General features: G+C 43.4%; 1 protein-coding gene across 2 annotated transcripts in view; it reads right to left on the bottom strand.

The window, feature by feature from the left end:
* LOC134436525 (uncharacterized) overlaps nt 1-24,584 on the bottom strand; it is a 36,576-nt gene that overhangs the window by 4,765 nt on the left and 7,227 nt on the right. The window contains exons 2-6 of one of the 2 annotated variants that reach the window (XM_063185788.1): nt 20,905-20,966; nt 19,654-19,758; nt 15,421-15,546; nt 7,482-7,633; nt 4,109-4,277 (exon numbers count right to left, since the gene is read on the bottom strand). In XM_063185788.1, coding sequence (XP_063041858.1) covers nt 4,109-4,277; nt 7,482-7,633; nt 15,421-15,546; nt 19,654-19,758; nt 20,905-20,966 — 614 coding nt within the window. The remainder of the gene's footprint in view (nt 1-4,108; nt 4,278-7,481; nt 7,634-15,420; nt 15,547-19,653; nt 19,759-20,904; nt 20,967-24,584) is intronic. The other variant, XM_063185797.1, reaches the window with a different exon arrangement.

Raw genomic sequence — 24,584 nt, forward strand, 5'->3', positions numbered from 1 at the left:
GACAGATTTTCAATCTCAGATTTTCAGAATCATCGATTATACTTGCCATAGCTGAGACAATAAAAGAAATATGATTGGTGTGATATGAGCACCTGTCTGTGTCGTTGTTATTATCATGTACAAGTCTCTGTCCAAGTCTATTTTCACATGGCTTTTTTTCCTCTACTGTTGCCTCCCTTTGCTGACTCTAAACCACAGCCCTGCTGCCTCTAGCTTTGGGGTCCTCCATCATGCTCTTATCAAACAAGAATTGTTTTAGTTCTTAAAAAAGAAAAGATAATAACACCAAAGAGTGATAAATGAAACTTTCTGCTTCACAGTTGGTAAACACAATCCAATAGACGCATATGATGAACAGCCTGTGCTTTCGTCAAGTTAAAAAGTTTGCAGAACGTACTTTTCACAACAGCGGTAGTCATAGTTCAACGAGTTTGTTCAAGTTCTTCCACACTTTGACACTCTGGCTGTGTTGGTTTTACAAATGACTGCTGTGCAATATATCATAAATGTTCAATTCTTCTGTTTTTTTGAACACATAATATTATTATTATGTATTGCTGCACTGTTATCTGTGCAAAACAACTCTGCTAGAAACATCAAATCATTTTTGAGCCCGCTACGAAATCTAGTTTTTATATCCATAAGAAAGATAAAAAGTGTACCGGTAAGTCTAACTCTCCCTGTGTCTCGAATTATACAAAGTCACTGCAGTCTGTGGCAAAAAGAGAAGATCTGTTTACCGCATTGCATTGCCTCAGGCCCAATACACTACATTTAAAGTTTTAACAGCCAGAGAGGGATTTCTACTGCAACCCCAAACTAATCTCTGGCTATGATCACCATCATTGGGATATCTAAAGCAAATGCATAAAAATGAATGTGTATGGCATATCCACAGCAATCCCATCACAATTACATGTAGTAGTCGAGTACATCTATGGCCGAAACACACCAAACCCCAAAAAAATTGATACAAAAGGTTTTTCAACTGATTTCAATACATCCAGCTGTCCTTACTAACATACTAAAAATCTAGGAAAATCTAACTTCAGGAAAGGTGTCATTTTCAAGATCAAAGCTCTCTAAAATAAAGGTTACTACATGATAATTACATTGGCATGAATTAACATGTTTCAGGATCTGTTTGTTTGGAGTGCTGTTTGGGTGGATAAAGACACTACTGCTATGGTAATATCCATGTGCTGTTTGTCAGGGCACATCATCAGTGATGAATCATGGTGTCACTAGGTATTTTGGGTCTTTCAGCAGCTGAACTGAATAGACAAGAGCCACTACATGTGTAAGTAGAGGGCAAGGTGAAACGGTTGGTACTGGAGACAGACAATGTCCTGAAAGGACATAGGGCTTTAGCATAGCTTTCAGGTAAGCCAGAGTAGGGCCTGTTGTAGCTTTATAGGCAAGGGTCAGGGCCTTGTATTCAATTAGGGCATGAAAAAGAGGAGTGGTATGCAGTGACATTTGCAAATGGCTTATTGCACAAGCTGGAAGATCAGTCAGGAGGGAGTTGCAGTAGTTCAGGTCAGATGGACAATATCAGAAGTTGAGTCAGTCAGATCAGATAAAGTCTGATTTTATGTATATTTAACAGTGAGAAGCGACATGACTGGGAAACTGAGGCTATGTGGTCAGAGAATGATAGATGGTCATCAACAATGACACCTAGATTTCTTGTGGCCTTATTTGAGGCAACAGTAGCAGAATCCATATTGAGCTCGATATCATGGCAACCTAAATCTTTGGCTGGGATCACCAGCAGTGCATTTGGGCGAGGCTCAACTGAAGGTCGCATTCCCTCATACTTGTGGATAGTTCAGAGAGGCAAGCGGAAATGTGTGGGACCGTGGAGTCATCTGGCACAAAGTAACTGTGCTTCATCGGTGTAACAGTGCTATGAGAAGCTGTGAGAACAGATAACATGGCCCAGTGATGTGGTGTCCATGGCAAATAGGAGTCCCAGCACCAGCCCTTAGGACACCTCTGTGGAGAGGCTATGATTTGAGGACAGCTGACCTTGCCTTTGATACAGGCTAAGAATGATACCACCAGACTCGAAGAATGTCTGGAATGTCGTTCTTGAGAAACACAAAACTCAATTATTTACATCTAAGAGAGATGTTCAATAATCATGTTTTGGGAAAAAAAATGCTAGCTGGTGTGTCTGCAGAAAGATTTTTAGATTTACTATAAAACAAAAAGAGATGTCCATAATCTCTTCTGAAGATATCTTCTGGCTTAGTAGAAACAAAATAAAAGAGTAATTTTGAGCTTGGCATTTTCAGATTTTGAGTTTTTGCATTTTGAAATTTAATGCATATTTAATTAGATATAGTCCAATTACCATATTAAAACATAACATTTCAGAAAACTTGCAATACATTTTTTTCTCACAAATATGTGAGTAATCACCGGATTAAGTTTCATGGTGATATCGGTAAGCTAAATTTTTTGGCCTATTCACCTGAAGTGTCTCTTGACCCTTATAATAAGCCTATGGCAGCCATGTTGAAAAAAACTCATTTCCCAAAGTCAGATTTTACTAGATTTTTAGTATGTCATTTGGCAGGTCCAATAGTAATAGAATCCATAAAAAAACCTTTTGTATCAATTTTTTTGGGGTTAAACCCTAAATGTACTCGCCTAGTAGTATTTCCCATACGCCTCTAGTGATATTTTATCGATCAACATCATGTCCTTTTAGCAGGTTGAAAAAGTGAAAAAGTTGCAACAACAGTCTATTTCTCAAAACCACAATTATAACCTCGGTAGAATGTTTGTGTGTTTGTGTGCTTGCTTGTTTATCAGCATACTAATTAAGTTCCAGTCATGAGCAAGGCATTATTGAGTTCAAAGCCCACTACAGTATCTGTGCACCACACCGCACCGCACTATTCACTGCTGGAGGCTTCCTAGAGGGCTCTGTACACCAGCACTGTGCAGTGCAGTCTGCAGCCCACCACTGAAAGTGTTATAAATGAGTAAACTTAACTAAAATTGGAGCTGAGAAAAGGGAACATTGAAACAATAGAAGTCTTGTTATGAATGTACTTTTTAAGTTGTTGTGCAACCTAGTAAAACATGATTATGAAATCTGTGTCAGGAAGAAGTAAGACATACAGTACATATATTCAGGAGACAAAAGAGGTGCTATAAAGTAAAATTGATGTTCATTGTTAATTCAATAAGAAAAAATATGCAAACAATTCTGCTCTCGCTTTGATAGGCAGTTTTGGTGTAGAGAGATTTACTTCTTTTTTCTTCTTCCTTAGAATGCTTTTCTTAACAAGTTCAGGACCGGATTAAATCATCTTGGACCATGTGTTTGACAGCTAGCATGATCATTCCAATAGAGAGTTGAGTCCCCATTACATTGTATGCATAGAGAGGGGGGTCATTTAAGGTTATTCTGTCCCGGCCCCGGTCAAAGCTGTCAGTGGTGCCTGCCCGTAGTATCACTTTCCTCTGCTGTCCTCGACTAATGTTCCAGCTGCACCCACACCACATGATGTCACACCTGATTATAAACTCACACACATCATCAACAGTCGCTGCACTGTGGTAGCGAGAAAGGGTGTGTGTGTGTGTGTGTGTGTGTGTGTGTGTGTGTGTGTGTGTGTGTGTGTGTGTGTGTGTGTGTGTGTGTGTGTGTGTGTGTGTGTGTGTGTGTGTGTGTGTGTGATGTTTCATGCAAAAGGTCAATCACTTCTTCTAACACACACTAGCCTCACAACAACACTTCCTGTATGTACGGTATCTACGGCAACTGCAGAGCTGAGGAACAAGCACATCTGCAGAGGAGAGACCTGCAACCAGGGCCACTGACAGATTTGACTAGGCCGGCCCAGGACAAAATCATGTGACCCCCCCCAAAAGCATATACCGGTACATGAGACGGGATGGCAATTCTGGGTCCCTCTTTTCCTGGGTCCCAGGCGACTGAACCCTTTGCCCCCTGCTGTCGTGTGTGTGTGTGTGTGTGTGTGTGTGTGTGTGTGTGTGTGTGTGTGTGTGTGTGTGTGTGTGTGTGTGTGTGTGTGTGTGTGTGTGTGTGTGTGTATGTGTGTGTGTGCGTGTGTATGTGTGTCCGTACCTCTGTAGTGCTCCATGCGTGTGTGGTGCGTGACTCCCTGTGATCTAAAGGAGAGGCTGAGTATGTAGCGCGGGTCGGAGCTGTCACGAACCAGGAAGGAGCCGTCTGGCTTTCCCTTCAGCTTCATCTCCGCATCCTCCCAGTTCATAGGACCCCAGTACCAACCACACTGCAGAGAGAGAGAGGGAGAGAGAGAGAGAGAGAGAGAGAGAGAGAGAGAGAGAGAGAGAGAGAGAGAGAGAGAGAGAGAGAGAGAGAGAGAGAGAGAGAGAGAGAAAGAGAGAGAGAGAGAGATACATAGAACATATGAGTCAAAATACACAGAAATACATTTAAGGACCCCTGTACCAAAAACACTGCAGAGAGAGGGATAGATAGATAGATAGATAGATAGATAGATAGATAGATAGATAGATAGATAGATTGATAGATAGATAGATAGATAGATAGATAGATAGATAGATAGATAGATAGATAGATAGATAGATAGATAGATAGATAGATAGATAGATAGATAGATAGATAGATAGAGCGAGAGAGCGAGAGAGCGAGAGAGCAAGAGAACATTCAGTATGAGTCAAAATACACAGCAATGGCATTTAATGGCATTTTCCCATAGGGCCCCTATGCCAACCACACCAAAGTAACACGCATGCACGCACGCACGCACAAACACACGCACACATTTATGAATCGAAATGCACAGCAATATACCGTAGTTAACGGCATCCTCCCTCCCAGTTCATGCGTGCACTTTCAGCACGCACACATGTACACAGTGCATGCACAGTATAGTTCACATGTATTATTCATAATATCAACAACACATATATTATTCATTTATTGAGTACATACTGTACATTGCAATGCAATTAATATACACAGGGATCAGACACGTAACATCACACATTTGTTCAAAAGCAGCACAGAACCAGATATACACATAGACACAGTACAGGCCTGACAGAGGAGGTACAAGAGGACACGTCAGTGTACATGGGACTGGTCAATACACACACAGACACACACACACACACACGCACGCACGCACGCACTCACGCACGCACACACACACGCACACACTCACACAGCCCAACCTTAATATCTTTGTGGGGCCCTTGTCGGGCCCTTCCTTTCTTTGTGGGGCCCTTCCATTCATAATAACCTAAAAATAGCTAAAGAATGCTAACCTGTGCCCAAACCAAAACAATCCCTAACACTAACCTGTCAGTGAGGAAATGTTTTCACATTTTCACTTTTACCAGTATCAAAAGAGGTTAAAACATTTGGGGATCAGGATTTGGGCCCCACATGGAGCAAGGCCCCCAGCATTTGGGTGTGCTCCAATAGCAGTGGTCTCACAGAAGGTAGATTAGTGTAGTACACACACACACACACACACACACACACACACACACACACACACACACACACACACACACACACACACACACACACACACACACACACACACACACACACACACACACACACACACACACACACACATAAATAATGACACTCACACAGAAACTTTCACACAGACAAGTACACACATGGACAAGCAGGTAAGTTCCAGCTATGCCTTTCAAGGAAACACATCCTCAAAGCCAGACAGACAACCCAACACAGGGCCAGTCCGAAAGAAGAAAAAGAGAACCGAGTGACCAAAGGTTCCTTTCTGACTCGATGCAATGAAACGAAAGTTCAAACACACACACACACGCACACACGCACGCGCGCACACACGCGCACACACAAATGCACACACGCACATGCATGCATACACACACGCATGCACACACACACACCTGTGGAGCTCTGCTGTCAGTGCAAAAGGATAAAACTCATTTCTCAATTGTTTCAGCTGTGTGCTATTTCTGCCTGTGTGTGTGTGTGTGTGTGTGTGTGTGTGTGTGTGTGTGTGTGTGTGTGTGTGTGTGTGTGTGTGTGTGTGTGTGTGTGTGTGTGTGTGTGTGTGTGTGTGTGTGTGTGTGTGTGTGTGTGTGTGTGTGTCTATTTTCAGTGGCCTTCTTTTGAACTGCACATCTCAGTGGAACCACCTACTCATCTTCTTCCAGGACGCTGCCTGCCTGCGCACTCGCTGCTTTTAAACATAAAGAGAAACCGCAAGCACACACACACACACACACACACACACACACACGTGCGCGCGCACAAACACCTACACAAGCTCACACGCACCAATGCACGCACGCACGCACGCACGCACGCAGACACACACGCACGTGCACACGCACACACGCACACACGCACACACACAGAAAAAACAAAAACAAATGCACACACACCTCTCAATCATCCGCCCACGTCTAAAATAGCTGTGGCGGTGGCGGCAAGCTCAGGCTGGCACCTTAGTGTGTCATTTAGCTTTCATGTGTGGCACTGCACTAATCAAGAGGATTAGAACCCAAATGGCAACAGATTACTGGGGAGCATTCCAAATTAGAGGCTGCAAAGTGTGTGCGTGCCTGCGCGCACGTGTGTGTGTGTGTGTGTGTGTGTGTGTGTGTGTGTGTGTGTGTGTGTGTGTGTGTGTGTGTGTGTGTGTGTGTGTGTGCATTCCAAATTAGAGGCTGCCGAGCACTTTCTTGGCCTCAGTCTACATGTGTGTGTAAATAAGTTATTTGGCTGTGCACATTATACTGTGTGTGTGTGTGTGTGTGTGTGTGTGTGTGTGTGTGTGTGTGTGTGTGTGTGTGTGTGTGTGTGTGTGTGTGTGTGTGTGTGTGTGTGTGTGTGTGTGTGTGTGTGTGTGTGTGTGTATGTGTGTGTGTGTGTGTGTGTGTGTGTACATGTACATACTGTATGCGTCTGAGTGTCTGAGTGTGTGTGTGTGGTGTGTGCATGCACATATGAGTGTGTGTGTATGAATAAGTTGTTGATGCAGGAGGAGAGGTATGAAGAGGAAGTGTGTGTGCTGTGTGTGTGAGGAAGTGTGTGTGCTGTGTGCCGTGTGTGACTCGCGGAGATGATATCACTGTGCTGCACTTGCTACACTTGCAAGTGTGTTTCTATTTGATGCATGTGTGTGTGTGGGGGTGTTTGTGTGTGTGCACGTGTTTTAACCCAGTACAACATGGTCCCTGTTAGAAAGTACACGTAGTTGTTACCAAAAAGGCAACAACCAAATGTATTACTAAAGGCCCTGTGCAATGTCATAGCGGTAAATAGTAGATGGTAGTTACGTTTTTTGCCAGTGTGTGTGTGTGTGTGTGTGTGTGTGTGTGTGTGTGTGTGTGTGTGTGTGTGTGTGTGTGTGTGTGTGTGTGTGTGTGTGTGTGTGTGTGTGTGTGCATGCGTGAGGTGTGTGTGTGTGTGGGTGTGTGTGTGTGTGTGTGTTGTAGCTCACCTTCTCCAGTTCGCGCAGGCTGGTTGCGAAGTTGCTGGCGTCGGCCCGGCTGAGGGGGAAGAGAGTGGGCCGCTGATCGGGCCGCACGCCCCCCATGTTGGAACCATCCGGAACCAGAGGCATGGGCCGAGGCAGCCCCCGTAGGAAGGTGTCTGGGAAATACACAAAACACAAGGCGAAACTCAACAACACTCTTGGTTGTGTGTGTGTGTGCGTCTCTGTGCGTGCATGTGTGTGTGTGTGTGTGTGTGTGTGTGTGTGTGTGTGTGTGTGTGTGTGTGTGTGTGTGTGTGTGTGTGTGTGTGTGTGTGTGTGTGTGTGTGTGTGTGTATGTGCGTATGTGTGTGTGTGGCAGCTCTCTTACAGGACAGCATAAAACAACATAACACAAAACTCGTCCATTTGTTGCTAATGTTTTAATGTTGCTTGATGTTTTACTAACCCCAACTCCGATGAAGTTGGGACGTTTGGTAAACAGTGAATAAAATCAAAATGCTATCATTTTCAAAACACTCAATCTATTCATTAGATGGAGAATAGTGAAAAGACAACATATTAAGTGTTAAAACCGAGAAAAAATATTGTTTTGGGGGACATATGTACTCATTTCTAATTTGAGAAATCCAACACGTCTCAAAAGAGTTGGGACGGGGACAATAAATGGCAGCAAATGTCGAGGAAGACTAAAAACAAAACAAAAGACAACACTTAACAGTTAAATACATTAACCGATGAGATGATTTTATATAAAAAACAGTGTTAATTCCTATCTTGGACATGATTTCACCAGCTTAAATGGTGGGTGTATTCCTTGTCATGTTTTGCAATGTTTTCCTTTCTGTAGTGCTTACAGTGTGACAGGTCTTGACCAAAAACCCACCATTTTATCACATGCTGGTCCTTATGATGGAGCCAAACTGTTAAAACATAGTAGAGAATGCAATTTGACCTTACTATGTGGCAGTAATCGAAGATCTCCCTTCAAAATATAATGCATGAGTGGCTTTTCATGCTGTTTAAAACCCATTTATACCATTCAGCACTGTATTTAACTCTACAGATGAGTGAGAACATCTTAACCAATGCACTACTGCATCCGCATGCCATCATGGAGGCTGACTTTTGAAGCTAGCACTAACAAGAGTTGGATGGTCTATTTTCACTGTAGCACAGGATGTGCAATGCTCTATTATTGTCAAAAAGAATGGACTTCTACAACTTCTGCTGACTTCTGTAAGCAAAGGACAGTTTTCCATGTCTTCTGGGTCTATTTCAAGTGAGCTCAGGTGCTTAGGAGAATGTTAAACCCCTGTGTCATTTTCATGCATTAAGCATTCTTAATATGGTCAATTTTCAATAGCTCTAGCACTCCAGGAATTAGAGTGAGACTACAGCCAATATATATTTCATGATGTCATGAACCTATACAATGATTTTATTAACAAAAATATGTCTTATATACACTCAATCGTGGTAAATCAAAGGGAATTCAAAAATGTATGTAATAACTATGGTAATTATTCCCTTTGCATCTTTAATTCTGAGTGACTCAGCCTCTCTGTGATGATCTTATACCTGGACACCTATATTGTCCGTCAGTACAATTCATTTTGAAATGTTCTTCTTTGTTGTTTTATCTTATTTGGATGTTTACTAAATTTCACTGATCCCCGTCCCAACTCTTTTGAGACGTGTTGGATTTATCAAATTAGAAATGAGTACATATGTCCCCCAAAACAATATTTTTTCTCGGTTTTAACACTTAATATGTTGTCTTTTCACTATTCTCCATCTAATGAATAGATTGAATGTTTTGAAAATGATAGCATTTTGATTTTATTCACTGTTTACCAAACGTCCCAACTTCATCGGAGTTGGGGTTTGTAATTATTAGGAAAGCACAAAACACAACACAAAACTCTCGGTTTTACTAAGTATTTTGCATATGCATGTGTGTGTATGCATGTGTGTGTGTGAAAAGCATGCTGTATAAACAAAGAATGCAAACGCTGTGCTTTTTGGCGCCTCACCCTTTTCCCCCTTCTACAAACTAAACTTTTCAGGCCTTCCTGAACCACGGCTGAATGACTTCCTGAGTGTCAAAAATTGTAAACATATGAAATGTGAGGCAGATGCAAACCCAGATATGGAGCAGTGTATCAGACGTCACATCAGATGAAGGGCATGCTGCCCGAAACGTCATACGAAGAGAAACGAGAGTCTGGTGTTGCAGACTTTATTTTTGTTGCTGCATTCAAACCATATCTTGTTAACACTGGCCATTACGGGGGCGCTGTGGCGCACGGCACTAATATGTCGTACCACATTCGTGTGTGTATATATATGGGCAACATTGCTCAGGTGAGCCCAGGTTTGGATTCAGCTAAGGTCATTTCCCATCTCTCAACTATTTCTTGTACACACACATGCACACACACATGCACATACGCATGCACGCACTCGCTCGCGCAAGCGCACACACACGCGCACGCACGCACACACACACACACACACACACACACACACACACACACACACACACACACACACACACACACACACACACACACACACACACACACACACACACACACACACACACACACACACACACACACACACACACAGTATACACTGGCCATTTAGCAAAGAGAGATATCCTCCGCTTCACAATCTGGTGCGTCTCGGGAAAGGACTTGGTAAATGCAGGGGAAGAAAGGAATCACCGGAGCATCTTCAGATGTGGAAATTAACTTGTTTTATTTGGCAAGCGGCAAGACTAACGTTTCGACGTTCACACGTCTTCTTCAGAGTCAATATCACACATATTCAGACACAATCTATTGACTCTGAAGAAGACGTGTGAACGTCGAAACGTTAGTCTTGGCGCTTGCCTAATAAAACAAGTTATTTTCCACATCTGAAGATGCTCCGGTGATTCCTTTCTTCCCCTGCATATGAAGAGTTCAGATGCAAAACCCCCTAAGTGCCTTTTCAGAAAATAATCTTAATTCATTATAATTTAATACAAAGCTATCAAAATTGCATATTTTAAAAATGTATTTATGTAATATTACTATTTATAGGTATTATCAAGTACATGAATGTAAACCAAACCAACAACGGGGTTCTCTAAAAATATAGAAGTGCTGGTCTTCAGAAATGGAGTTAGGGGGTTTTGCATCTGAACTCTTCATATACACTGGCCATTACATTGAGGACCTCCTGACTAATGCATTCGGAAGCTTTTGAGAGTTACAGAGAAAAAACCCAGATACTCTTTCTCTCTGCTCTCTACTCCTCTTCTCTTCTCCTCTTCTCTCTCCTCTCCTCTTGTGGATTCATCTCTCTCTCTCTTTCTCTCTCTCCATCTTTCAGGGCCAGGGGTGAAAGTAGTTTTCGTTTCATACCGGTGCTAACTCCCACCACCATCCACAAACAAACAATAAACAAACAAAATAAACATGAGCATTACATCTCTATAATCGCTGTATGACTATTTCGGGTGTCTCTTCATAGAAGGACACTTGTCTCAAATGGCAAGGCGTGGTTGTATGTGTTTTCTACTGAAACAGCAAACCTTACTTTTTTCAAATGTGGGATTTTGGACAGCATTAAACCTATTCTTTTACCGGTACTGCGCACCAGCTGTAAAAATTATACCGGTGCTGGGCGTCTACTTTCACCAGTGTTCAGGGCAGAACACCAGAAATAACTGTACGCCTACCTTAAATTACAACGTTTGAAAGCTATTGTGACTTTTTCAATTGCAAATGATAAACGTGTCCTACCACCGTGCCTTTGATTTCAAACGCCTGAGATGTTTCGGCTGTAGATATGAGACATATGCAAATAAAGATCTGGGACAAAGAGTGAAAAGCGAATGTAAAAACGGCCTCTAGCTAATAAAGGCCATTACATCGACACTAAGATGAGGACCCTCTGAGCGAAAGTCTACAACGCAGAAGAGCCTGTCAGATACACCTGTGGTTATGCAACAACCACTCCCAAGACAGCGGATGATTGCAGCAGTAGAAATCTCTGTTGCTCAATAAACAGTAAGACACTTTTGGAACCCCTAGTTCAGTCGCTTTGCTTGACATCGATTGGATGAGAAAAAAGATGAAACCAATAATACATTGTATTTGTAGAGCACAATTCATACAAAAGTGCTGCTCAAAGTAAGTGTCTTGAAAGTTTGCCAACCCAAAAGGGTTGAGATCACAAGTTGCCGACTAAACTTGATTATGAATACGGCGACTCTGTGACTGTGGACTGATGTCAAGAAATGCTGTAAACTTAACCAAAATGAGTGCATAATGAGACCTGTAAATATTTGAGAGACAGCATTTATCTCTGTAATGAATCAAAACACTTTACTCTGTTTTCAGCCGTGAGAAACTTTCAGCAATAAATACATGGCCTCCTTAATGCTATAGGCTGCTCACTATAGCTTTGTTTTGTTTTCAGTATGTAGTTGTTGCGACAACAATTAAATAACATTAGGAACATACATCGTAATATATGATATAGAAAAGGAAATAACGTGGATAGATAATTAAGAAGAATTAAATCAAGAGAGCCCTTAAGCTTAACCCTAAAGTATACATTAAATGCGACAGTGTGTGGTATGGGGTGGCTCAGATACTGACCCCCTTAGAGAAGGAAATACGCCACTAAGTTCAGAGTGGTCTGTGGGTCTAATATGGACCATAATGAACTCCTACAACAAAACTGTCAGACGCCTGAATAAATATATCTGTGTGCGTGTGAGCATCCGTGTATATGGCTATGCTGTGTATATGGACGGCTGTGTGTGTGCATATACGTAGGTGTGTGTGTGTGCACTGCATATACAGTAGGTGGGTAAGTGTGTGTGTGTGTGTGTGTGTGTGTGTGTGTGTGTGTGTGTGTGTGTGTGTGTGTGTGTGTGTGTGTGTGTGTGTGTGTGTGTGTGTGTGTGTGTGTGTGTGTGTGTGTGTGTGTAGTGTTAATTGGAGGCTGGTGTGTCACTGCGGGGCTATTTTCGCACCGTGCCATCAAAACAAATGCAGAGGAGCAGAGCAGAGCAGGCGGAGTAATTAGTTAAGCCCGACTCACGTGGACACACACACAATGGCCTGCAGGCCCGCAAACACACACCACACCACACCACACCACGGCTCTATTTATGGTGCGTGTGTGTGTAAGAGAGTGTGAAAGAGAGAGGAAGAGAAAGAGAAAGGGAGAGAGAGAAAAAGAACATGTGTATATGCGTCTGGGTCGGTGAGAGAATGGGTGTATGTGTGTGTGTATGCGTGTGTGAGCATGTGTGTATGTATGTGGCAGCATGAGGCAGAATGAATATATGTGTGTGAATGTATGTGCCCGTGTGTGTGTGTGTGTGTATCTGTGCCTGTGTGTGTGTGTGTGTGTATCTGTGCCTGTGTGTGTGTGCCTGTGTGTGTGTGTGTGTGTGCCTGTGTGTGTGTGTGTGTGTGTGTGTGTGTGTGTGTGTGTGTGTGTGTGTGTGTGTGTGTGTGTGTGTGTGTGCGTGCGTGTGTGTGTGTGTGTGTGCGTGCGTGTGTGTGCGTGCACGCGCGTGTGTGTTTTTTCATTCATGTGCGCATGTGTGAATTTCTAAGACAGATCCTTCACAGTGGGAGTCCACAGGACTGTTCCCTCTAACACAGACCGCAAGCTTTTCTTGCCACACGTCACAATGTACGGTAGCTCATCACGATAGCCCTACAGCTCTCCGTAATACAGTATCACCAGCTAGGAATCTTTGTTGGTAACCTTATGAGAATAAACAATGTTGTCGAAATACAATAGAAACACTGTCTACTTCATATAGAGAATAGAAACACTCCACTACACTCTCTACTTCTCTACTGTTTTCCCAGTTAAAGGGACACTGTGCAGGAAATGGTCAAAAAAGTTACTGCAACTATGCTACTCATTGAAACTGGGTTGCCTATTGGCAAATATGATATTTACATGAAAGTTTACTAAGTAATACATATTTTCTAGTATGGTCCAAGTGCAGTCATTTTTGCAGCTAAAAATGGCTATTTTTGGAAATTCAAAATGGCGGACCATGGAGAAGATCCCCCTTTTCATGTATGAAAAGTGCATTTTTTCCAGTCATAATGAATACTTGGAATTTGATGCTGGTGGTAAGTATTCATGAAATAGGTAACATTAGTGAATGGGCAGCATGAATTCTGGAAATAAACAACTACAAATTTCACACAGTGTCCAGTTAAGGATAAGAGGAAGTGTCAACAACAGCTCCTCTCACATCCTTTTCCCTCAGCTCTTGGTATGTACTGGTATTCCTTCACAAGTAAGCAGAGCAGTGGTAGTTTAACAGACGTCAGAGATGACAATTGGGTATATTTCCTAGTATTTCCCTGGGGATTTTGTAACAATCATAGTATATTTCTACAGTATTTCTATTTCGATTTCTATCACATTTTGTTACGTATTTCTACAGTCAATATCCTTATATCACCTCAGATTTGCCTTGGTGAGTTTCCTGACAAGATGTCAGAGATGAAAAATGAGGATTTTCATTGGGAATTTGAGGCAATGTGATATTCTCATATCTCTCTTCTTATATGGTCAATATCAAAAAAGCAATGTGTTGGCTCGGGAAACCAGGAACAAAAGTGAATTTGAAAACGTCGAACATCAGCCAACAAAATCCTCTTATTCTAAATGATCTTCCATCGCAATCAACTCATCTGACCTTACCTTTGCCATGTTTTAAAGGCCAATTCATGCCCTGCGTGTGAGGCGGTTATGGATACGTGTTGAGTGTTTCACATGTTCCAGCCATTGATTTCATACACGTTTTGACATGAAATTGAGAATCTTAGGGAATTTCCACACCTAGTCCCCTTGAATCAAACTCAGTCCTCTTTAAATGGACCAAAAAGTGAACCGACAGCAAAAGGACTCAGTTACATGTTTGTTTATGTGAATGTGTTACAAAAAGAACCGGCTGCTCTTTCTGGTCCTCTTAAGGCTTTTATGCTGTGTCAGTTGTCTTTTTGATCACACCCAGTCCTGTCTAGAGCTCTACTTAATTGATTACACCTAGTCACAAGTGTAACTTGTCGGGACTCATAAGCGAACTGCACTGAGACCACGGCAATAAAGGTCTCCGTACGGTTCACTTCTGAGGGGTCTGGGTACGCTTTGGAGTGTTCACATATGCACAACAAATGCTGAGTAACAGGTCTGAGTTCACTTACATGGCTGAAAGGGACCAGGTATGAAACCCTTAATTTACATACGTAATAGATTGAAAACAATTGGAAAAATGCACTACAGGTCAAAAATGGATGGAGGTTTGAAGAAGTTGGCGGTATGAACAGAAATACACACATAATTAATCGTGGTGAATGAGTGGGGCTCAAGCTGTCTCCTGCAGCCTGTGTACAGCATCTGCCCCTGTCAGGTCCACAGTTGTTCGTTGTTCACAACTCTTCACAAAACATCTTCATCGCTTTTTTGGCTGCTGCTTCCCTCCTGATAACTCCTGATAGGTGAGATATCCGACGGTATACAAATCTGGCATCCCAGGACGCCCTTATATTTCTGCATTATATTTAACGTTTTAACTGCATAACATTTAACGTTTACAGTTACTCTACATTGAACACCACAGTTAACTCCCTTACACATCAATGAGAATACCTTACAGAGCTATTAGTCTGGTTGAGGTTTATAACAAAATATCTTCTACCTGGTGGTGGCCGACTCAGATATACAGTATACGTATACATTGGCCAAGGAGTGCTGTGCAGCTCTTACCAGTAGTCATTACCAAAAGTATTCGCTCAACTGCCTTCACACCTGATACTGATCATTTGGATAGGTGAGCGAGTACTTTTGGGAATATAGCGTAGGTGTGTCTATGCAGTACAACATGGCATGTGTGTGGTCTTACCGTTGAGGCTCAGGCTGTGCTGGATGATGGCGTGGGAGGGGGGCAGCTGCCTCAGGGGCAGCGACTGCATGGAAGCACCCACCATGGTCTCCAGGGACGCCCCCGGCTGGGGCCCACCGAAGTCATCTGCGGACAACAACACCATTACATTACATTACATTGCACGTAGCTAACGCTTTTATTTAAAATGCTTAACAGATATTATTTTTCAGAGTATTGGTCACAGTCCCGGGAGCAGTGTGGGGTTAGGTGCCTTGCTCAAGAGCACCAGCCATTGATGGAGGTGTAGGGAGAGGTCAGGTGGGATTCAAACGTACAACCTCCAGATTGAAAGAATAACTCTCTAACCACTAGAACACGTCTGCCCAATCGGCCAGGACAGGACAGGAACATTAGTGTCACCACCATTACAGTGAAGATGATTCAAAACAAACACCACAGCAAAGAGCGAGTGTGGGATTGGAAATACACTACCATGGTAGATATAACTCATAAACGCCAGAGCAGGGGTATCTGAGAATTACACCAACATGGTTAAGATAACTCAGAAACATGACAGACAGCAGGTAGGCCTACAATAGTGTTACCTCCACCACCACTATGGTAAAGATGACCAAAACCCCCCACGAAACAACTTACAACCACCATAGCAAGAGTATTATGGTAAAGACGACTCAACATCCCAGACCAAGAGTACTAGTATTACACCAACACTACACCAAAGACCAAGGACTATTCAAAAACCACAAAAAACATTATCGCAAAAACATTAGTAGGCCACAGTACGCATTATGACATGACATGGCAAAGCCAAATGTCTGTGACATTTGTTATGGCATCTGAATAAAAATCCAGGTGTATCCCTGTAGTTAGCAAATTAAATTTCTCTCCTGATCTTTACAGCTGTTCTCCCAAATCTGGTCAAACCAATCACATCGGTCGCTGCTTGTAGAGAGTGACGGTTGGGTGGGCTTAGTGCTATTATGAATACTGGTGTAGTGCAAACTGGTGTAATGCTATTTGAAATAAGGTTGTTGCTCTTTTCCTATTGGTTTTAATGACATCCTATTGCCTGTAAAATTGAATTGCGCCTTGTGTTGTGCCTCCACCACAGTACTTTAGGTTAGACAAGATTTTCAGGTTAGTGGTGGCAATGGTGTCAGGCAACAAACATGTTCATGTAAACAACTTCATAACTTTCCCAGCATTACGTGTCAACAATGCACTCACACATAGGACTTTTTAGATGATGCTCATGCATGCAAAAAATATACACCACAATTTGTGAACACGGTGACACTGCAGTTTCCCTCGAACTCGATCACTGCGCAGCGAGTGCACAAACACAACCATGAAGAACCCAAAAAGGAAGTTAAGCATGTGCGATAATATGGAAAGGAAAAAAAAAACTTGAACGGCAGAAGGCCACAGAGGGTTTCACATGAGAAACGGCTCTTGCCATCAGCAGCCTCCATCTCTTGACTTCCTGTTAGCATCTGAGCGCTCTGCGGACAACTAGCCCAACACCTACACAAAGCTCCTCAGCAAGAGCAGAGCACAATAACAAGACACCAGCGTCAAGAAAAAAACCTTCAGCTGATGACACCCACCCATTAAGCCTAAAAAGACGGCCTTTTCTTCTAGCCAGCATTTACTTTCCTTTTGACTTTAAACCTTCAGGCAAACAACGATGCCAAAAAGGTTTGGGAACTGAAAGAAAGGGGCCTTTTTTAGCCAAAAGTTTCGGTGTGTGTGTGTGTGTGTCAGACAGAGTGAGAATGTGTCTGCTTTGTTTCCAAGCACTGAGCTATGTATTGTGAAAGACAGTAATGTTTCCCTAAACTTAATGCCCAGAGGAAGATCCCATGTGATTGTATGACTATCCAGCTAAGCGTGATTCCAAAATAAAGAGGGAGGACTGGGGCCGAATTTAGCACGCCACAGTTCACTTGAAGCCAAAACAGGGAGTTTTTCCAAGTCATTACATAATTGACGGTAAAGTTTTCCACACTGTAGTGTATTGCGATCACTTAAGAGGTAGGCCTATACTGGTATCTTTGTGATACCGACCACGCTGGACAGATGGTTTTTGAAGGTCAGACCACAACGATTCATGTGGTGTATCACAAGATGATACTGTGAAATTTGGTTCTGTTGCTCATAAGACTGGATAGGCCTACTGTCTAAAAAAAATTAAAAATGCCAAAACTAATCACTTTTAAAAAAAATTTAAAAACCTAAAATGTATAAGACTTTATGATTTTTTCCCCAGATTGTTGAGTAAGGGAGCTCTATTTCCTAATGCTTGCTCTACTCTACTCCCACCACTTTCGCAAGGAAACGGCTTTAGTCTAATTGCCCTTTCCACCTCCTACTCCCACTCCTGCTCTCCGCTTGTTAAAACACCTCTGTGATGAAGCCAACCATCTGCTCCAAACATGGTGCTATGACTATGTACGGTCTTAAAATACGCGTGAAGATGACAACCTTATCACATTTTAACAAAAAACAGACCTAAAAAGTGGAAGATTCAATTAATCGTGCTGAATTTTTCTGATTATTTCATATAAATGAACAGGGAGACTGCTGTAAACTCATGACACTCTCACCAGCTCCTTCTAGCATTCCGTTGGTGTCTGGATACAGAACTTAGGTGCTGAAGCAGACCATCTGGTTCCATCATGATGCTGTGACAGCCTTGTTGCATCTGACTTACTGTCTGTATGCAACTCTGTGCAAAATTTGATGGGATTTTCCCCCATTATACATTCTGAGTGTGTTATTCACGAGCTGGGTTGGGTAGGTTGACACCTCTATTCATTTCAGACACTATGTGTCAAACTAGGCCGCTCAAGTTCTGACATGACGTGTTGATCGCATCATCACCCTCTTGTCATTGAGGTCATTGCGTGCGAGAGGGATTGTCATCATCAGAGACCTGGATATTACTGTTGTGAAGTGAGTTCTACCAATCCAATTACTCCTGCCCATCGTTCTAAATGGTGCACTGAAAGTTCCATGTTGCCATGCCAACTATAAATGTCATGTTTTTCATACATAATAACAAGCATGATACATCTACTGTCTACTTGACTACTTGACTTGTCATCTGAGCCATAGTTAAAGTGATACTGTCCCATTTTTGGACATAAGCTTATTTTACACCTTAAATATTAGGGTTTTACCTTTCTCCGACCTATACTTTCAACCGTTCTCTGGGTATGGCAGTGCAAATTTTACCTCCAAGCTAGCAGTTAACATGGAGTCCTATGAGACCAGTTAGCCGCCAGCTGGTCTCATAGGACTCAATGCCATACCTAGAGAACGGTCGAAAGTACAGGGGAACGGTAAAACCCTATTATTTAATGTAATGTAATGTAATTTATCTCAAGGGGAGGTGTAAAATGGGACAGTGTCAATTTAAGGCTGATGGCGACTTCTTGAGAGTGCGGCATGTCATTTCAGGCCAACAGTGACCTCTATTTTTTGGGGGCTCCACTTTTCAAGCCTTTATTGGTGTTTATCGGACAGGACAGTGGAGCAGAGACAGGATGTGAGTTGGGAGAGAGAGAGACGGGGAAGGAAGGAGCAGCAAAGGACCCGGGCTGGGAATCGAACCCGGGTCGGGTCGGCCGTGTAGTAGACGAGTGCCCTACCGTTAGCACCACGGTAGGGCCCAGTAACCTCTTGAGATCAGAACCACTAGAACCTTTTGAGCTGAGGAGTGCAGAATTAAGAAAGGAGAGGAACGGGGCAGAGAAGAGGACAAGAGAGGAGTGCAGAGGAAAAGGAAACTCTAGCTAACAAGACAGAAGTGACAATAGAGAGCAAATGAGTAAGTGACTGATTAAGAGGAGAAAGAAGAGTAGTAATTGAGTAAGAAGAGTAGTGAGGAAGAAGAGTAGTGAGGAAGAGAAAGAGAAGTGACTGAGGAAGAGGAGTAGTGAGAAGGAGGAAGGGTACCCTTGAGGTTCAGGCTCCATCAGAAATGAAAATAGTGAAGGAAAGAAACAATGAGTGATTGAGGAAGAGGTGTGAGGAAGAGGAGTGAGGAAGAGGAGTGTGAAAGAATGATTAGTGAGGAAGAGTACCCGAGAAAACAGGACCTGAATAAGCAACTGATTAAGTGATTGAGGAGGATTAGTGAGGAGGAAGAGTAGTGAAGAGGAGGAAGAGCAGTCAGGAAGAGGAAGAGAGGTGATTGAGGAAGAGGAAGAGGAAGAGGAAAAGTACCCAAGAGGCTGAGGCTCCGTCTGGGAGGAGGCGGGGGTGTGGGGGGGTGCAGAGAGTTCCCTCCCCTGCGAGAAATGTCCACATCCACCAGGGACACTGTCTCACCTGGAGGGACAGGTAAGGTAAAAGAGGAAGAGGGGAGGAGGGAGGAGGGGGGAGGGGGAGGGGGTAAGGTGATTCAGGAGAGAGCAGGAAAAGCCAGTGTAAGGTAAAAAAGAACCCAGAGAGGATAGCAAAGAATACAGAAAGGAAGGAAAGACAGGTGGCAGGCTGCAACAGCAGGGAGGCCTTGCAAAGATGAGTACATTTGTAAAAAAAAAAATGGCAGTCATTGATGTAAAACTGAAATCCATAAACAGCAGGGCTGTTATTATAGCATTCTTATCGTTATAATTATTACCATTGAATTACATTATCCCCTATGCATCACATCCATACCCCATACCTACAAGTATTCCTTCAAAGACACACACACATGCATATGCACACACACAAACACATACACATACCCGCACATACGCACGTACACATGCACACACAAGGTACTCAGGTGTAGCACCACCAGAGTAATACTCATTATAGGACACCACCACGGCTATTGTATATTAATGCTATTACAACTCCTATGACTATTATAACAACAGGTCCAAGAGACATGTGGCAAAAACACTCTCCTCAGGCCTGTCACCAAAGCAAGTCACCATTGAAACGCAAGAGAAGAGAAGAGAAGAGAAGAGAAGAGAAGAGAAGAGAAGAGAAGAGAAGAGAAGAGAAGAAAAGAGAAGAGAGTAGAAGAAAAGAAAAGAGAAGAGAGGAGAAGAAAAGAGAAGGGAGGAGAAGAGAAGAGGCTTTGTGGTTAATGGGACACGCCATGTGTGGACAGTGACCCAGGCTCATCATCATTGGCCAATAATAACACGATTATTGTACACTGATAATATTAAAACTCCTGTGACTATTATGACAGTACCCCCCTCCCCCCCAATTTCCGTACATCTACTCGAACAGACACAGACACACATACACACCAAGACATGAATTTCCATTGTGTCCAGTGAGGTATGGAAACACTTTCCAATCACCCGTCCTACACACCACTGTTGTCTGACTAAGTGGAGCATCTGACCAGCCCAAATGACAAACAATTGACAAAAACACATCAACACATGAACGCACACACACACACATACACGCACGCATGCATTGCACGCACGCACGCACGCAAGCACGCACGCACACACACACACTTACCAGTGAAGGCAGGGCTGAAGGGCACTGGCGAAAAGGCACTTTGGGGCCTGGACAGCTGGAGTCTGATGAAGAGAAGAGAAGAGAAGAGAAGAGAAGAGAAGAGAAGAGAAGAGAAGAGAAGAGAAGAGAAGAGAAGAGATGAGAAGAGAAGAGAAGAGAAGAGAGGAAGAGAAGAAGATTAACAAAGAGTAGGAGAAGGAGCAAAGAGGAAGATTGGGACGGAGAGAGGGAGTGAGAGGGAGAGAAGGAGTGAAGATGAAGAGAAGACAGACAGTGATACAGAGAGAGAAAGAGAGGAAGATGAAGAGAGGAGTGGAGAGGAGAGAAAGAGCGAGAGACAGCCAAACAGACAGAGAAGAGAGGAAGAGGAGGATGAGGAGGAGAGAGGACGATAGAGAGGAAGAGGAAGAGAAAGAGCAAAGAGGAAGATTGGGATGGAAGACAGAGTGGGGAGTGGGAGAGAGAAGGGGCAGAATAGAGAGAACGCAGGTGGGGGTGAGACACAGAAAAAAGCAGATGAGGATGAGGATAAGAAATTGTGCAAGAGAGAGAGAGAGAAAGAAAAAAGAAAGAAAGAAAGAAAGAAAGAAAGAAAGAAAGAAAGAAAGAAGAAAATAAAGAAAATCAGACAGAAAGAGAAATAGAACATTTCAGTTAGTACAGTATTACACAAGAAGTGTGCGGTGCTCCATATGGCGCCAGCTATCAGGCTGCCGGGTGACTAAACTCCAGACTCATTTCCTGGCCCTGGTGAATTGCATTCTGGGATGCCCAGAATGGGAAGGCGGGCATGCGGGCGGGCAGGCGGTGGTGTTAATGACCAACGCTAAGACTCCATGTTCTCAACACCACAACACGTAATCATCACGCAACCAACTACTCATCGCCTTCTGTCCCTGTGTGGACGCATTAGGCACGTAGAGCACGCGCTGAGGGAGGTGAGGGTGAGGATGGGGATGGAGGCAAGGCTGAATGTGCCCGGGGGGTGCAGCTAATAGTGTGTGTGTGTGTGTATGTGTGTATGTGTGTGTGTGTGTGTGTGTGTGTGTACACTACACCAATCCTACTTTGTGAGGCCACTGCTATTGGAGCACACCCACATGCTGGGGCCCTCGCTCCATGTGTGGCCCACATCCTGGACCCCACATATTTTGACCCCTTTTGCTGGGGTAGTTTTGTTGTTACTAGTAAAAGTAAAGTGCAAAAACATTTCCTCACTGGCAGGTTAGGGATTGTTTTGGTTTGGGCACAACTTAGCATTCTTTAGCTATTGTTAGGGTTAATATGAATGGAAGGCCCCCACAAAGATAGGAAGGGCCCCACATTGCAGCCAGTTAAACATAAAAAAGTAAGCTGCCCTGCTGCCTTAAGTTTGTAAGTTAACTCAACTTGAGGAAGCCTTGAGTTGAGTGAAGCCTTGAGTTGAGTGAAGCCTTGAGTTGAGTTGACTTGAGGCAGCAGGGCAACTTACCTTTTTACGTTTAACTGGCTTGCAATGTTTTACAGTGTAATAACAAAACAGCCATTTCAGGAAGTCACCATCCCCTGGCCCTCCCCAAAGGATTTCACCACAATGTTTGTCACTCCAGAGGGATAAAAGCCATATAGGGCAAGATTAGATTAGATTTTTTTTGGACGTGAGGTTATGAAGAGTGTGTTGCATTTCAGTCTTTTTCATTAGCTGACTGGATTAACTCAAATTTTCATTAACAGCTGGTGCCGCCACCCCCTTCCCCTCTCTTCAGGGATATTATGTAACCTAGTTGGTGTCTGATCTCCTCTGATGGTGTCTGATCTACTCAGATGGTGTCTGCCAATCTTAAAATATGAAGATGAAACAGGAGTCTGACCTTAGAGAGACTCACGGCAAATTCAGCATTTGCAAAGGTCTTCTCACAAACAAACACAAACAGACTAACGAGTGCACACACAAAAACACACGTACACACACAAGCAGGCGCAACACACGCACACATGTTTAATGAATGAAATCTGTCTCCCATCACACACGCACGTACGCATGCACGCACGTACGCATGCACGCACGCACGCACGCACGCACGCGCACACACACACACAGGCACGCACGCACGCACACCACAAACACACACACGCACACACACACGCATGCACGCACGGACGCACACCAATGTACAAACAAATGTGCATTTATGTCTTAAAGCCTCTGTGGACTAAAATCAGCCAAGAGAACAGCGACTGTTATGTCTAGCTCCCTCGCAGAACATTCTAGAATGCCGCTACAACTGTTTTCAGACCACTTCACCAACACAGCTCCCCTGTTTTCAGACCAGACATTAGCTCCACAGCTCCACTGGGTTTTTAGACCAGACATTAGCTACACACAATTACCAAAATCGACCATGGTTTTACTGTAGTAAACATGGTTCTACCATGGTATGTCATGATTACGCTAAGTACTCTGAACCAACCATAGCATTACTATGGCTTATCCATGTTTTTTTTGGGTAACCCTGACTATGGTTTAACCATCGTTTTACTATGAAAACTAAACATGGATCATGGTTCTTCATAGTTTTCATATTTTTTTAGCATGGTTTGTGACTATGGTTTAACACAAACCATGCACAAAAACAATGGTGGTTACCCCCAAAAAACATGTTAACAGGTTCGAACCCCACCTTTCCCTATACCTCCATCCATGCCTGAAGTGCCCTTGAACAAGGCACCTAACCCCTCATTGCTCCAAGGACTGTCACCAAAATGTAAAAAAGCTTCAGCTTAGCGTAATTTAATGAATAGCTTAAACCGTGTTAAAACTATGATTAATTTTTGTAAGGATACAGTTAAACCATAGTCAAACCATAATTGAACCACCACAGTCACCATAGTCATAGTAAACCATGCTCAAAAAACATGAAAACATGATTTACCATGGTTCATTTTCATAAGGGCAGCTCCACTGTGTTTTAGACCAGACATTAGCTCCACAGCTCCACTACGTTTATATACCAGACATTAGCTACACAACTCCACTGTGTTAGACAAGACATACGCTACACAGCTCCACTGCGTTTTTAGACCAGACAGTTGCTGGCTGCTAGTCCCTTTGAAGTCCCCAAGCAGCGAGTGGCAGAGACAGTAGGCTACAGGCACCGTACCGTACAGGTGGCCTCCGTACCAGCATCTGCATCTGTGGTGGCAGACAAATACTTATCTATTCATGCTGTCTGGAGACACCAGCATTGGGGCTTAGTGCCTCCAGCCACACTGTGGTGTATAAACATACACTACAGAGTGCCAAAGAGTCTTTGGGTTCTAGTCTTTTGCCTTTAGGCCATCTCTGATAGTACCTTATGTGTGGACAGGTGGACTTCTCAGAGCGGCCAACTATTTGTACACTGTAGAGAACAATTGGGAAGGGCCCAATATCTTTTACCCCATTACGCATGCATCTCTTCTCTTCTCTTCTCTTCTCTTCTCTTCTCTTCTCTTCTCTTCTCTTCTCTTCTCTTCTCTTCTCTTCTCTTCTCTCCTCTTCTCTTCTCTCCTATTCTCTTCGTTTTGGACAGTGGACATTTCCCACTCAACACAGGGCCTCACATCTTGTGGCTACTCTTCAGCTCTGTGCACCCCCACCGACTGACACAGTCATCACTATCACAGGAAGCAGCGGGGGCCAGCAATGCCTCAGCGTGCAT

The sequence above is a fragment of the Engraulis encrasicolus genome, chromosome 2 (assembly GCF_034702125.1).
Source record: "Engraulis encrasicolus isolate BLACKSEA-1 chromosome 2, IST_EnEncr_1.0, whole genome shotgun sequence".
NCBI lineage: Eukaryota > Metazoa > Chordata > Actinopteri > Clupeiformes > Engraulidae > Engraulis > Engraulis encrasicolus.